General features: G+C 41.7%; 1 protein-coding gene across 3 annotated transcripts in view; it reads left to right on the top strand.

The window, feature by feature from the left end:
- Window positions 1–11,875, top strand: part of mllt10 (MLLT10 histone lysine methyltransferase DOT1L cofactor) — a 46,637-nt gene extending 34,762 nt beyond the window's left edge. For 2 of the 3 annotated variants that reach the window (XM_073488374.1, XM_073488373.1), the window contains 8 exons: window positions 2,019–2,136; window positions 6,468–6,540; window positions 7,666–7,856; window positions 9,006–9,155; window positions 9,382–9,437; window positions 9,556–9,857; window positions 10,376–10,466; window positions 10,683–11,875. In XM_073488374.1, the coding sequence (XP_073344475.1) occupies window positions 2,019–2,136; window positions 6,468–6,540; window positions 7,666–7,856; window positions 9,006–9,155; window positions 9,382–9,437; window positions 9,556–9,857; window positions 10,376–10,466; window positions 10,683–10,967 (1,266 nt within the window). In that variant the 3' untranslated portion in view covers window positions 10,968–11,875. Of the gene's footprint in view, window positions 1–2,018; window positions 2,137–6,467; window positions 6,541–7,665; window positions 7,857–9,005; window positions 9,156–9,381; window positions 9,438–9,555; window positions 9,858–9,993; window positions 10,099–10,375; window positions 10,467–10,682 lie in introns of those variants that run through there. The other variant, XM_073488375.1, reaches the window with a different exon arrangement.
- The last annotated feature ends 4,033 nt before the right edge of the window (window positions 11,876–15,908 follow it).

Below are 15,908 nucleotides of genomic sequence, written 5' to 3'. Positions count from 1 at the left end.
GGGACACACACACACACACACACACACTTCGAATGGAGGCTGCAGAAATTACGCAACTATAGAAGGACGCCAACAACAGGCTTCCCTCAGTGTGTGTGTGTGTGTGAGAGTGTGTGTGTGTGTGAGTGAGTGACAGAGACCATTTGCTATTTTCAGTCCGCTAGCAGACTCCCGGCCTACTGTTATTGGCTATCAGCCCAGGACAGAGAAAGGGAGTGCGAGAGAGACTTTGAATGAAAAATGAATGAAAATGAAAAATGAATGTTGATGGGAAAGGGGGCAGGATTATGGCACTGAGGGGAGGAGGAGGAGGAGGAGGAAGGGGAGGGGGAGGTCTAGGAAGAAATCTGAAGTCATTTCAGTGAGGGGGAAAATTAGACGGAGGGTACAGGTTCTTTCTGCGAATTTATCATTTAGCAGTGGTGGGAATTTCCAGTTTTTTTTTTTCCAGATTTTATTATTTTAGACAAACCACTATGAAATCGTAATAGCAGATTTTGGCTTCCTAGTGTTTTCTTCAGGGTGAACCCTACATTTCAGAAAAAAGAATGACTTTACAAGCAGTTTATAGGACAGAAAGGCAGGCAAGACATGTACACACTGGAGCTTTGTTTCTTTTTATTGTTTTGGGGTTCAAGTTTTTGATTTTCAAAAAGTTTTCTATGTTTTACTGCCAATCACACCACTCTTAACACTTAAACGTACATAAACCCAACAACAAGTTAGAACTTTTTCTGCAGTAACTTTTAAAATAAATATCTTCTCGTGCTTTTCAGCTTGACCTGAAACTTCCAAAGAAATTGTGGTCGAGCATCTTCCTTTGACTTTAATAAGTTTCTGCATGCTCACATGCTTTGGTCATAGCTTTTCCAGGCAGCCATTTTGTCCTTTTAGATAGACCTGATTCCCTCCTGATTATCCACTCTTGGTCTCCTCCCTCTAACCCCACCCCACCCGTCACTCCTCGTTCCTTATTTGGGAAATGCCTTAATTGGATTAAACTCTATGCATCAGAAACACTTTGTCAGCATGTCAGCACACTGTCGTGGTGTCGAGGCTCTCTGAGCCCTGTGTATTTGTGTGTGTGTGACGGTAATAATGAGCTGTGAATCTATCATATATCCTGATGTTTTTGCAAATTTAATTTTATTATTTATATTTTTTCTCCATTCAAATACGTTTTACTGCCATGAAATAACACACAGATGTTTCTGTGACATAGCAGAAATTATCTAACCAGATTGATCAGATTGGTTCTCAGCTTTGGGCTCATTAGATGTGTAATTACATGTCAAACAAAATAATACAAAAAATGTAAACTGTTGCAGCTGATTTGTTAATCCACACCAAAGAAACACCTGTGATTGTGAAACATGTGATTTGAATTTCAGCTCAGTAACTCCTATACATAGATGACGTTGCTTTAACATTGTTCTTTTTTTTTTGTTTTTAGAGACATAACCTCCTTAAACAATAGACATAGAATCAACAGGAAATTAAAAGACGACACTTTTGATCAGTTAATCAGAATTACTGGTTTCATCCTCTTAAGTGTGATTAAGAAATAAATAAATAAATGTAAAAAATTGCCCTATTTGTGCCACCGTAAATTCACCTATTTTGTCACTGGGCTCTAGAAATTACAATCAGCATTTTTCAACATTTTTTAAAATATTTTATATAATTAATTCTTAAACTAAATCAAGGAAATAATTATCAGATACATATATAATAAATATAAATCATTAAAATAATTATTCATGAAAATCTTTTTGTTAGCTTGTGTTGTTCTTTTAAATACACCAATTTATAGATGCACTTTGGTGCTCATTGTTCCCACGATTTAAAAACCTCCTGATAGAAAAGCTGTTCAGCCACGTAACACATAACTGCATTGTTGAGGCACTTCTTTCTCCCTCCTTGTTTCCTCTCTCTTTCTGTTATATCAGCTAATTAATAATGAACTAAGATTTCGATCACTGTCAAACCTCTTGTGGCTTATTCTTCTCTGTCTGCAGGTGAGCGGTCTGCCAGGGTCCGTCTTCAACCTCGCTCCCTCCCACATGTTTGGTAACAGGCTGAACCCCAACTCGGCCATGGCGGCCCTCATGGCCCAGTCCGAGGCCTCACCAGCAGGTATGGCAGCATACCTATTGTGTCAAAAGTGTGTGTGTGTGTGTGCGTGTGTTCGAGAGAAAGAGAGGGAGATAATGGATAGGTCACGCCCCCTCAGTCCCACAAAGAGGTCAAGGGTCAGCACTCGTGATATTTTCAAGCTCCTCCTTCACAGCTCCAGTTACATACCACGATCGCCCCCTTTTCTCTCTCACTCACACACAAACAAATACAACACATTAGTTCACACATACATAATTTACATGTAAAACATAGAACTGTCCTCTAAGCTGTGGGCTGTGTAAAAGAACGAGCTGGGTTGTGTGATGGAGGAGCAGAGTAGCTGCCTTCAGGGAGCTCCTGCAGCAGAGAAGAGGTGGTTTGTCGTCCGCCCAGCGCAGAAGAGCTGATGAAGGAGTAAGATGCGGCTTTAGTAATCAGAGCAGACACTTCCTGATAGAAGACATATGGTCGAGCAGAGAGGAGAGAAGCAAGAGAAAAGAAGGGAGAGGAGGAAAGAGTTAAGAGCGAGGAGGAGGTGGAGGAGGAAGGTAGGTAGTTCCTGCTGCCGGTCAGCAGTCATCAGAGCCAGATCCACCCTGACCTGCAGGTCAACTCACTAATCAGGCTGAATGACAGGGGGCCACAGGGCTGTGTGCGCGCGCGCGCGTGTGTGTGTGTGCGCGAGACTAGGCAGGTTCTGTGTGTCGACACAAGCGAGCTTTGTTTGGTGGCTTTAGAAACAAATTGTCACACCATAGTGGCATCTTTTTCTTTTTACCTTATCACAAAAATATTACATTTAGTCAGTAAATTACATATAATATTTATCTAAGTAGAATTTTAGATGTGTGTGAGGAAAAAATTAGCATACCAATCAATTATTTGATCTGAGCTTTTATATTTATTAGCACAAATGTCACACATGTATTGATTCCAGCTTCTGAGATCAGAGGAGTGTCTGCTTTTTATTTATTTATTTATTTATTTTTACATCATTGTAAAATAATCTCTTGAATATCAATACCATTATCAGTGCAGGGCTGCAACTAACAATGATTTTCATTGTCAATTAATCCATAGAATATTTTCTCAATTAAGTGATTAGTTGTTCTATATGGGGAAAATGTCAATCAGCCCAAGAGGATGCCCTCAAATGTCAAAGATATTCAGTTTAATGTCATAGAGGAGTAAAGAAATAGAAAAAGATCACATTTAAGAAGCTTGAAAGTAGAGAATTTTCACTTTAATTTCTTAAAAAAAATATTAAAACCAATTAATCAGTTATCAAAACAGTTGGCAATTAACTGAGTTAAAAAGTTACCGTTGCTGCTCTACATCAGTTAATTTTTCAGATCAGTCAATTAAGCGACCGACAATCAAAAGGGAAAATATTTTAGTTCACTGTTTTTATATAAATTAATTCAGAATCTGAAATCAGAGAGTTTTTTTTGGGCATTTCTGCTTGAAAATAGACTGAAATGATAAATAGATTATCAAAATAGTTGCTATTTATTTTCTAATCGATCAATCAACCAATCAATCATTTAATCTCCCATCAATAATGAAAGTGACTGTCATGAATCCATTGTGATATTTCCTTACCGACACAGTCATGTACAGCTACACAAGCGCAAAGCTGTGTTTGTGAACTCGTAGGGGTCGTGTGAGCACAAACATGCAAGGTGTGCATGTGTTTGTATGCATGTCGGCTGTTTACTTTGGCAGCCGCGTCTCTTTGCTTTTGAGTGTCTGGAGGGAGGTGCCAGGACGGAAAGGGTTACGAGAGAAAAAGGGACTTGAAAAAGAAGGCGAGCGACGGACTGGAGTGGTGACCTGGTGGGGGTAAAAGCTGGGATTGACTGTCTTAAGTAGAGGGGAGTTTGTGTGAGTGTGTAAATGCAAAAGTGTGCGTTTGCATGTGTGTGCATGTGTGATTCATTACTCTTACTGAGGAAAATGAAAAGAAGCGTCTGGCCAGGGGCCCAGAGGGAGGAGGTAGAGACTCTCACAGAAGGTGGAGGGAGAGAGAGAGAAACGAACATGCAGTTTGAATGAAGGCTCGTGTGAAAGAGATCCAGAGGAAGAAAGACAAAGTTTGGGAGGTTGCAGATCCATAAGTATTACAGTATGTCCACAGTACAGCAGATACATTTACAAGCTTTTCTCGTTGTTTTGCCACTAAGTCTGCTTTTTCTCACCCAAAGCTGAGCTGTTCAGAGTGGATAAATCTCAGAACAACTGCATTGTGTTTCAGTGGGAAGGTGAAAATCATGTACTGTAAGCCTGGTCAGGGGCTGAGTGGCAGTAAAGTTAACCCCTTAGTTTTGTTAACACTGGCTTTACGTTCTCATTCTTTAGGATCCCACAGACCTCACTGCTATGTGTGTAAAAATAATGACTATAATGATAATCGATTCACCATTTAAGTCAGTTTCAAGCAAAATTGTCAAACATTTGCTGGTCCCAGCTTCTTAATTGTAAGGATTTGCTGCTTTTCTGTGTCAGTGATGATAGTTAATGAAGAGTTTTTTTGTTTTGGACTGTTGGTTGGACAAAAAAAGCATTTTGAAGATGTCACTTTGGATTCTCTCTTCTTTTTTTTTTGACATTTTATAAATGATTAATCATGAAAATGATCTGCATGCATGTCATGTATGTGCTACTAAAATCACATATTATGATATTATCCGATCATGAATTTCATTTAACAAAAACACACGAGAAAAAGTCCAAAACAAGGATGTTTCACTGCATGTACGTCAGCCACCATTTTCTCATTTAAAAAAAAATAATAAATTCAGAGAAAACTACAGAAATGTGCTTCTCCCTACATTGCTCTGCTTGTAAGACTGGGTTGTTTCAGGAATTCAGAACACTAGCCTTTCGTATTTAGGCCTTGAGATTCCCAAACATACTGAAAATACCTGCTGAAATAACTTGTAAGTAGACCTTGGAAAACCTTTCAGACTATAATAAGGTTTAAACTGTTCAACAGGGAGTCAGCTCAACTTTTTAAAATGATTTGGACTAAAATGGGTTCTTGGACTGTTGCTTTTCGGTTGCCATCCAGAAAAATACAGTATGTGATCCTACATAGTGCCATATGTTTAGGGGCAATCAGACCCGAGGGCTGAAACTCCAGTACAATGTTTTCCCTAGGTTTGTGGAAGAGTTAGGTGCAGGAATTTGGTGAGGGGTTTGGAAGGATTTGACATTAATTTGGATTTCACATCATTTTGGACAATAATTATATGTGTAAAAAAAAAATTGGAAAAGCCAGAAAAAAGTCTTAATGATACAACTTGTTAAAGAAGTCTACTGGGAACTAACTACAACCATTAGGTCTGGAAAAAGCCATTTAGTTAGTTTTGAAGCTCTCCACTTGATTTTCCATTCATTTGGCTCATGTGGTGCCCAATACAGCTCGGGTGCTGCGCCCAATCCTTATAATTGTAGGGAAAATCCTGCAATAAAAGCAATTCAAATACACACGTGTTTGTCAAATAACGTATATATATATTGGGATTTGGGAGAGCTGTGTTAATGTGCCGTCAAAACCGGTTACAGATATAGAGCATATGATAATCCTTCCTGTCAACAGTGTTTTGCAGCTGGAGTCATCAGCTCAAAATTGTATTCATGAGAAATTGTCTTACAATTAGTTAAAGGGCCGAACAATGTGCAAACAACTAAAAAAGTTTTGTTTATCTTGACAGATATTGCAATAGACCTGTGAGTCATGATTTAAGTGGTAACGGTCATGTTCCTGTGCAACTTAAGAATAGGATTTGTTCCTATTCTTAAGTCGCTCCTGCGATTTGGATGTTGCACTTGGCCATATTGTGATTTTAATAATAATTTGATTAATTGTTCCTCCATATTATAAAATATCGATCTTATAAAACAATGTTAGGTGTAACTGGTAATATTTAAAATCAACAATCTAATGTTTTCTCCTTGTTCTGTAAGGCAAAGACAGGAATAAAATGTAAATGAGACAATTTTAATTGTGAGTTTAAAACTCAGTGTAGGTGAGGTGGATGGCACAGAACCAGTTTAACCAGTACAAACTCAGTACAAACGCACAATAACCAGACTGTTGGTGTCACTGCTCACCAGATGTTGGCTGTGATGCACAGTTTTGTTGTTTACTCGTCAAATAAAACAAACAAGACTTTCAACTCTTTTCCTGCTTGCAGACAAGTGATCTTTACAAGACTGAGCTGAGAATGCTGCTGTGGAAGCTCGTCATGTTCACAAAATACTGTTTTCAACTTTAGCCAGCTAAGTGAGGACTTGGTCTTAGATGTACAATTGATTTTTGTGTGTGTGTGTTTGTGTGTGTGTAGATCAGGAGGCAGGAGACGGCAGCGTCGGAGCTCAGGGCTTCTCCATAAGAGCTTCTCCCAAGACCACCCCGCGGTGAGTACACACTCGCACACACTCACACAGATGCCCTCCCCATTTACATTCCTCACTGCCCCCCTCCCTCCCCTCCCTCCTTCACCCATCCCCCCTTCTTTCTGCTTTTCCCTCCGCTGGCCCCTCGTCTCCTCTCTCTTCCTCTCACTCCTCACACACACACATGCACACTCTCCCTCTCGCTCTCACCCCTACAGGCAATTCTCGCTCTCCCAGCGAACGATAACTTGTGTTTTTGAAGGTGGCAACCATCCTTCAACTCCAGTTAAATTTTTTTTTTTCTTGGTTTGATCACACATGGACGAAGGACAATCCGATGATTTTCCGCATCACCTTAATTTGGGAACATTTGCACGGATCTTTCAGGATGGGAGTGTTGACAGTAGAAATCTATTTTTGTTTGTTTCTACGTCTTTGTGGGAAGGAATAATGTCACTTGATGAGGTTGGTCAGAATTTTCATTATTTGGCAGATTTAATTTAAGAGACATAATTTGTGTGGGATGGTTGGCATTTGATTTTTAAATATTGTAACAGAGAAAGTGTTGAAAGTAGCTTATTTGACATCATTTTCAATTCATTGAGGATTACTTAATGTGCTTAATGTCTTATTATAAATGTAGTTGATACATTTTTTTAATCCAAACTTCGACGCTGTGGCATTGACACACAAAATCGCAGTGTGTTTACGTTTGCGGTGTGATTTAAAAGTGAAAAACAGACAGCAATAGCAACTTTTTTCCACTTTTTCTCCACATTGAGCACCTCTCCGTCCCCTCTACTCTCCTGCTGTCCCTCATTTCCCCTCTTTCACACTCAACAGATTGTCTCAGCACACACACCAAGATTTATCACATCAAGACAGTCCACTTCCCTCTTTCTGTCTCCCTCTTGCACGTCCTCTTTCTTCCTCTCTCTCTGTCTCTCACACACACACACACAGACAGAAAGCCTGGCCCCTTTTCATTAGAGGCCACTGTAACAACAAATTGATGTAGTTTTATAGCCAGCAGTGTCTATGTTTGTCTGACGTTTATGTTAGGTCGTTAATCTCCCCATTGACCTCTCTATCTCTCCTTTTCTATCCATGCTCTCTCTCTCTCTCCCTCTCGCTCCCTTCATTCAGCTCTCCCATTGGCGGCCTGCAGATCCGCTATGACTCCTCGGGGTCGTTGCTGGGGCCGGGGTTGCTAGGGGCGGGGGGAGGCGGCGGCGGTGAGGCTGTGCCCCCGGTGGCCACCAGCATAGAGCAGCTCCTGGAGAGACAGTGGAACGAGGGGCAGAGCTTCCTGCTGCAGCAGGGAGCGCAGGGAGACGGTGAGGACACGCACATACACACCACACACGCCTACACACTGAAACACACCTGATGGTGCATGAGAATGTGCTCATACACACATGGCTGGGTATGATTTCCAAGTCTAGTATCAATATTATATCTATTTTGCTACCTTGCTCAGAGAACTTTTTTTGATTAACAAAAGAAAAAAACAGAAGTTTCTTTCATTCATTTGTTTTCTTTGTTTTTTTAGTTCCTACTTAGTATTTATAATGATAAACGTTGAATGTTGCCTCCATTTTGATAAAGCTTTGCAGACTTTGGAAACACAAAGAAACATTGTTGGACATTTTTTAGTTTTCTTTGTGACAAAGTTTGATGTGCTGTATTTTATAAATATAATGTTGTTAATGTAGTCTCATATCATGACAATGATATAATATCAAATTATTGCCAAGCCCTATAAACAAGATTACAAATCTGACAAGACATTCGCTGTCAGCTTTCAGTAGTTGTAGCACATTTGGCACATTTCTGTGGTTCAATACTCTTCCCCACACACACACTACAGCTAATCATTATCTCCACCTTTTCCCTGTTTGCCTCATTTCTCACTTCCTATCCATTGATCCATCGCCCTTCTGCCTTCTAGCTGTTGCCATTTGCTCAGTCTCTCGCTCCGTCTCCTCAGTCACTTCCTCACTTTATCTGTTATTGTTGCATCTCTGTCAGTTACCTCCCTACCTGAGCATCCCTGCAGGGATCTATAAAGTGAAAATGAAAAAAGGGAAGGCGACCCAGTTGTTCGAAAGGTCGTCCTTCATTTGGACAAGTCAGGTTTAAGTTTCTGTGTCGCCGACTCCTCTATGCTGAGTCTGCACAGGCACCAGGGTCACTGTTCTGTAGCTGATCTTGACCTCTGACCTCTGTGGAGTATATCTGTCCAATCAGTCACCGAGTTGCATGGGTGTGCCTTAAGGAAGGAGTGGCCTGTCAGGAAGTCAGGACATCGTTAAGTTTAGGTTTGAAAGGTCTGCTTTGACCTCGCCCTGCCACAGAACGATCATTTTTATTTATCTCACACACGACCGGACAGCAGTAAATATTTTTTAGCAGGAAGCAGAAAGTGCTTCCGCTCCCCTCAGATCAATCACATCAGATCAATGAGTTTTCTCCTTCTCTTTCAGTGGTGGGCATGTTGAAGTCCCTCCACCAGCTGCAGGAGGAGAACAGGAGATTGGAGGAGCAGATTAAAACTCTGACCATGAAGAAGGAGAGACTGCAGCTTCTCAGCGCTCAGCTATCAGTGCCTTTCACCCCCTCCACGGCCTCCTCTGGTACACACACAAACCTAAAACTTGACTTTATAAATATTTTACAGTGAAACAAACCTGGTGGAGTCATTTGCAGTTACAGTTGTTATTAATGCAAGATTGTGCAGAAAAATCCGAATAATTATAACATCTATTATTACTTATTCAGACAAAAAGATTATTGATTAACTGATAAATTAATCAGCAGACACTAAAGCTAATACTAAACTTGTGTTCATTTGTGTTGCAGATGTGAAAGGAGCCCACCTTGGAGCGACTGACTCATCGTTACCTGCGGCAGCTCAGGTAACAACAAACCCCTAACAAACACATGATGGTCAGCAACAAATCACTAATGTAATCACTGAGTTAGCCCCTGATCCCCAGTAATTAAAGAGAAGATGCTCCTCTCTTTCTCTCTCAGGACAGTACGTCATGTGGTGGCCACAGCAGTAGTGGCTCCACCTCGTCCCTCTCCACTCCTCCCTCTGTCTCCCAGAGCCCGCCCCAGCCGCAGCTGAACGGCGTCACCAATGTGGGAGCGGCCCCGGCCGGGCTGGGCGGCGTAGCGGGGCTGATGGGCGCTCTGGGTGCAGGGAACGCGCTGGGAATGGGGGGAATCGTCGGGGCGCTGAACGGGGTGATCCAGACGCCGGCGGGCACCGCAAGCCCTCACACACACCCCACAGGAGCATCTACGGGCGTCACGTTGCCCGTTAATAACAGGTGCGTCCAGAAAGCTTTCTCATTCCTAACGTGAGGAAGCGTCCGACCTCATCTCGTGGTTTCTTAAGATGTTTGAATGTGAACTTTATTGCGTCCTCTCCTTTTTCTTTCCTCTTGCTTGCGTGTCGGATTGTAGCAGCTCAGCAACTAGTAAGAACAGGTGAGACAGAAGTCTGTTACAACCTGTAGTCTGTCAGAGGAGAGTGTGTGAAGATGTCACAGTACTGCTCGTGTTGTGTGTGTAGTTATGTGCATTCATATCCTCTTTAAGCTATATTACTTTCTTGCTTTTCTGCAAAGTTAAATTCATTAAGACTTTCTTAATAAATAAATACATAAACAGCAATACATGTAAATACTTCTGTTGTCTGTGGGTTTATAAGTTGACATACTTATTTTATGTGTGTTGCATTTTACAGTCCCTGGTGTAAACCTCTAATGTCTTTAAGTTGTGTAGTAAAATGTTAGGGTTTTTTTTGACAACAGTTTGTTTACTGTGTTGTGTTCTGTCTCGTCAGCGCTGCGCGGCTCGGCCTGCTGTCGGAGCAGCAGAGACTCATCCTGCAGCAGCATCAGCTCCAGCAGCTGCTGTCCTCGCAGCATTCAGCGGTATGAAACACACACACACACACACGCACACAACACCAACACACACACCGCTATCACACACAGTTAAACACACACAAAGGCACTGAGCTACAACTTTCCTCCAAGATTAACTATTGTTAATCCCTCATTTTTCGTCCTCCTTCTTTCCTTGTCTGAAACTTTCACTAATTTTATCCTCCTCCCTCCCCCCTTCCTCCCTCCATCTCTCTCCCCCAGGAGCAGCAGCAGGTGTTGCTCTACCAACTGATGCAGCAGCAGCAGGACCTCCAGCAGCTGCAGTCCCTCTCCTCCTCTGCCCAGATTCCCTCCATCCCGCTCTCCTCCGCTCAGCTGCCCATCAACAACCTGCTGCCCGGCGCCCAGAGCCAGGGCCAAGGCGCCATCACCGCCAACCCCTTCCTGGCGCTGCAGCACGCACACCCTGACACACACGCCTCGGGGGCACAGAAGCCGCGGCTAGCGGAGAAGGCTATGGGCGTCGCGGGGCAGGAGAAGACATGACGGCAAATGCTCTTCTTTGGTTTTTTTTGCTTTGTTTTATAAATAAATATGCAGAGTCTTCGGGAGATCTGACTGTTGGTCAACTTTGTAGTTTATTGATGAGAACATTTTGTGTTCCTGGTAGATTTTTCTTTCCAGTAATCTGTGCTAATACATTAGCACGCTCTAGTTTACCTTTCCGGGTTTATTTTTACAACTTTTCAGGTTACTGTCTTCATTTTTATTATTTATTTCCATCCAATTTTAGATTTAGTTTATAGCTTTAGCGCTGCTTCAGGTTCTTATTATGTCACTGTTGAGATAATTATTTTCATTTCATATCACTGGTAGCAGCTTAGCTTCAGTTCTCGTCTCTCAACGGGTGAGTTGACTAACAGGTCAGCTTTAGCTTTAGTTTCTTCTTCTCTAATCTCATTATTCTGCTTCCTCCTCACATTTCGTCTTTCTCTTGTTACTGTGTCACGTTTTAAAAAAATTTTTGCTTCCACATTTCCCTCACCGCTTCCCCATCCTCCACACTTGCATCCCTCTCCGTCTAGTCTCTCTGCTGTCTCATTCTCTCAGGGGCCTCAGCTATCACACAAGCTAGCACAACACACACACTGTACCACAAGTGTAAAAAGAAAAAAAAATAGCAGAAATACATGAATATAAAAAACTACAATTCCCTACCACAGGACTTAACAGTAGCAGATGTATGTTTGACATCTGTCTCGCAGTGGTCCTGAGGGGGAATCGTGAAAATATCCCACATGTTCTCGCCGTTGCCTCTCTTCCCGTGTCTCTTTCACTCCGTTTGCGCAGATCCATTAATGTCAGTGAGCCAAGCCTCGTACAGTCACCGCAGAAGCCTTGCTTTTGACTGTCTCTTCTCTGGGCCAGATTCAGGGGGCTCACTCAGGGAAGTGAAATGAAAGAGGAAAAAAAAAGAAGAAAAACAGCCAGTTGAATGTTTAGAGGGATTGCATTAATCCACATGGCACAGACTCACAAAGAGAAATTATGCAGTTGGTGTTCAGCACGTGGAAGTCATTCCATTTTCATCTTCCTGATTGAGCCCCCCGCTGCAGCTACCTCTCGAGCAGGACCAGCCTATCAGGACCTAAAAGGCCGACAGCAGCGGCCGCTTCAAAACAAACTCATAAACAGTCAGGACTGGCCAATCAGGGTCCAAACCCCAAGTGCCTGAGGCCAAGGAGGGGAAGGCGGGATTTATTTTTCCTTTTACCTGTGTCCCTGTCACTTACATCGCTACTGGTAATTAAGCTGCGTTGCCACGGCAACAGATTACAAAAAAGACTTGTTAACGTCAGGCTGGACGTGCCGTCTCTTTAATAAAAACCAGGAAATATTATTCTGCTGCATTCTCTAATATCAAAGCCAACTTTGTATTGTGCTTTTTATTTATTGGGAGTTTGTTTGTCTATCAGGCATAAGATGATATATTTTAAAAGCCTGCTGGTGTTGCAATCTAACATCATTTTGTACTACTGTGTAAAGTTTTGTTTGTCTTTTTCTCATACAGTCGAATCTTGCTGTAAACCCTTTTAATGACTTCTATTCTGTGTTGTGTTTGAAAGCTAGAAGCTACTTGATAGTTGGCTGATTGGGGAGGGGGTGCGGCTGTATATAGCTGTTTGTAGGGGGGAGGAAATGTGTCCGGAGGGGTGCTCAGTGGCACAGTTTTTACCTCGTTAAGTGTACATAGACCTTTCTCATTGGCCGTTGGTGTACATAAGTGATTGTGATTGGCCGTGTTGGTGTGAAGGAAAGCCAATGAAGCCTCAGTTTGTGTGTGTGAATCTTTAGGACCAGAAAAAAAAAAGGTTGACAGTGACTGGACACACAAAGTATTAATTTATTTTTATATGTTCAGGGACATTGTGTTTCTTTTTTAAGTTTTGCACCGTTTTTTGTTTTTTTTTTCTTTTGATGAGAAGTCATTTTATACTTGGGGAGGGGGGGGCACCGTGTTTTCATCTGTGCACACATTTGTTTGGATCAATTTTGTACAAGTGGAAAATAACAAGGGGGGGTGCGGGAGAAATTTTGACATTGTATTTCAAAACACCAAAATAAAGAAACACTATGGATAAAGTAACACGTTTTGGTCTTTGTGTTCAGGAGTTTATTAGATTTGTACCATTAATTGTCCAGGTGGTAAATTTATTTGGCAACACAGCCATTTACACATAAATGTGTTTTATATATTTTATACAGTACTCGACAGATTTTTGTGTTTTAGTTGAATAAAATGACAACATGTTTTTATTGCTGACAAAGTCTTTATGGACTTGATTATTGGCAGTAGTAACAATGGCTTCAATTCAAATAAGCATGAATGTTTAAAGGTGCACTGTGTAGTTTTGGAAAATACATTCAGAAACTCAGAAAGGTAATATTTACATTATTGAAAAGATAATAATGCAAACTCAGAAATATTTATGATTTTCATAACTGAATAAACAAGCTGTTCTCAGAGGAAAATAAGGTCCGCAGAACACTGTTTGTTTATATGTGGCGGACCCTGCCACCTTTCTAGCTTCAAAGTAAAACTATGAAATTGTCCTTTAAGGTCAGTTTGTTTATTCAGTTTATTCATGAAAACAAAGAGTTTGATTTTTTAGTTTGTTTAAAATATTTTAATTTCATTTCAATGTAATTAAATTTGACTGAAATGTCCTCCCAAAAACTGCATAGTGCACCTTTAAGTTGTATTTATCATCATGCCCATTGATCAATGGGGAAAAAAATGAGCTGAAGTTAGCCAAGGACAGATGTTAAAAAGGGACCCTAAAATAGAATAAAAATAACATACAGGAACGTCATACAGTACACATACACCTATGAATAACACTTCACTGTAATACATGGTAAACAGCTAAAATTGAGCCCAAATAAAAAGAATACTTTTATGATTCAAGTTTTTTTAATTTAGTTTTTCACATACAAATCATGACCCCTGAAGTGACTACAGATACGCTGAGGATAAGCCAGAAAATATATAAATATTATTTTAAATTCATTGACAGAAGGGTGTAATAGCTTACCTGGTTTATATTATATATCATTAATTATACCGAAAATTCTGGAGGAATTGGCAGCAGCGAGGTGTGATTTATTCAGTAACAAGGGGGAGGGAAATGAATAATCATGGAGCTGAGAAGTGCCAATAGAAGCTGAACATCTTTAAATTTAAACAATGTGCTTCGAGGCTCCTGTCCTAACAAATATGCACACACACACACACACACACACACACCCTGAAGCTGATGACTTCCAGCTGCCAAGAAACAACCAGTTTGTGTGTGTGTGTGTGTGTGTGTGTGTGTGTGTGTGTGTGTGTGTGTGTGTGTGTGTGTGTGTGTGTGTGTGTGTTTCGAGGTGGGGGCACCATTCTGCTACATCTGCTTCTGCCCTGGTAATTAAAAGCTCACTTTCCTCCTGCACCCCTGCTCCCCCCAAAATACCCCCCCTTCCTCACCCCCCTCAGGAGTTTTAAGTCGCCCCTCCTTGCACACCACACACACACACACACACGCACACACACACACACACACACACACACACACACACACACAATCTAACCTGCATTCAACAACACAACCCCCCTTTTCTCTTCCCTTTTCTCAAGCACTTGCTCACACACACCCCTCCCACTACCAAATATCCCTCACCGTGCACACACCACACACATACACACACATACACACACACTCACTATCAGCCCTGTCAATCACAGCCAGGCTGTTTAAACAGCATATACCCCCTCCCTCCTCCTCCACTACCACCACCACCCAGGACCATCTCTTTTATAAGCCTCCACCATCAGAGCTGCCTCCCCTCCACTCCCCGTAATAGCAGCACCACCCTGCCACACACACACACACACACATAGGGCAGAGCTGCTGTGTCCATCATCGATCACACTCCCCCAGAAAACCTCCCCAGGGGTAGCAGGGCTTACCAGCTGATGGAGGACCCCTGTGTGCTGCCCGGCCAGGTGCCTGATCACAAAGTCAAAACACTACTAAGCCCTGGTGTTAGGAGACAGGAAATTTCTCCCTCACACACACACAGAGAGCAGATAGCAGGCAGGCAGGAGGGTTAAGCCCTGGATGATTAGACAAATGTTGGGCAGAAATCTGCAGCTTCAGAGGCCGAGCTGGGCTGCTGTCACCGAGGAATGCACCGCAGCAACATGGATACCTGCCTCCGAGTGAGCAGGCTCTCTCTGTGCCTGCCTTCCTTATTCTCCTGCTGCAAAAATGAAGCTTCTTAATTGTTTGGCATTTTTTAGAGACAACAAAAGCTGGAGGACACAAGTGCAATCAAGACAGCTCAAAACAGAGTGAAACCGAAGAGAGGAAAGCTTGATTTGATTCTGGATGTTATTTGTGTTTTCTTGATTGGATCCATGAAAACCAAATGACACAGCTTGAAATGATTTGACAACCATATAGTGCACGTGTTACTACATTCACAAGTCAGGTAAAATAATATAAGTTATTATCAGTTGTTATTAGGCTAATATAAATGTGCTTGTGTACTTGTGTTAACATGATATATATCAAGTATTATAAATGTATTTAAGGGATGATGGTAAATGACCACATTACCACAAAAAAGTGGGGGTTAAACTTACACTTAAAAGACTTACTAAAAAAACCACACACACACATACACACACACACACACACACACACACAAGGAACAGTGAAATATGGAAAATGCCCCAAAATTTTGGAAATGAATGCCAGAGAATGCAGGAAAAGGAGCATCTTGGAGAAAAAAAGTTTTTAAGAGTTTCCATTATTGTTCATCTCTACCAACCGCTACCCCCACTATGACCCATGATTAATGCAACGCTAGTGTGTTTCTAACCGGTCCGCACAACTACAGGGCCAGAATGCTGCCAGTTCATCACTGTCCAAATTTGGT

Source organism: Pagrus major, chromosome 19, assembly GCF_040436345.1.
Source record: "Pagrus major chromosome 19, Pma_NU_1.0".
Classification (NCBI taxonomy): domain Eukaryota; kingdom Metazoa; phylum Chordata; class Actinopteri; order Spariformes; family Sparidae; genus Pagrus; species Pagrus major.
Note: the sequence above shows the minus strand (reverse complement) of the source record. Positions and strands in the feature narration are given on the sequence as shown.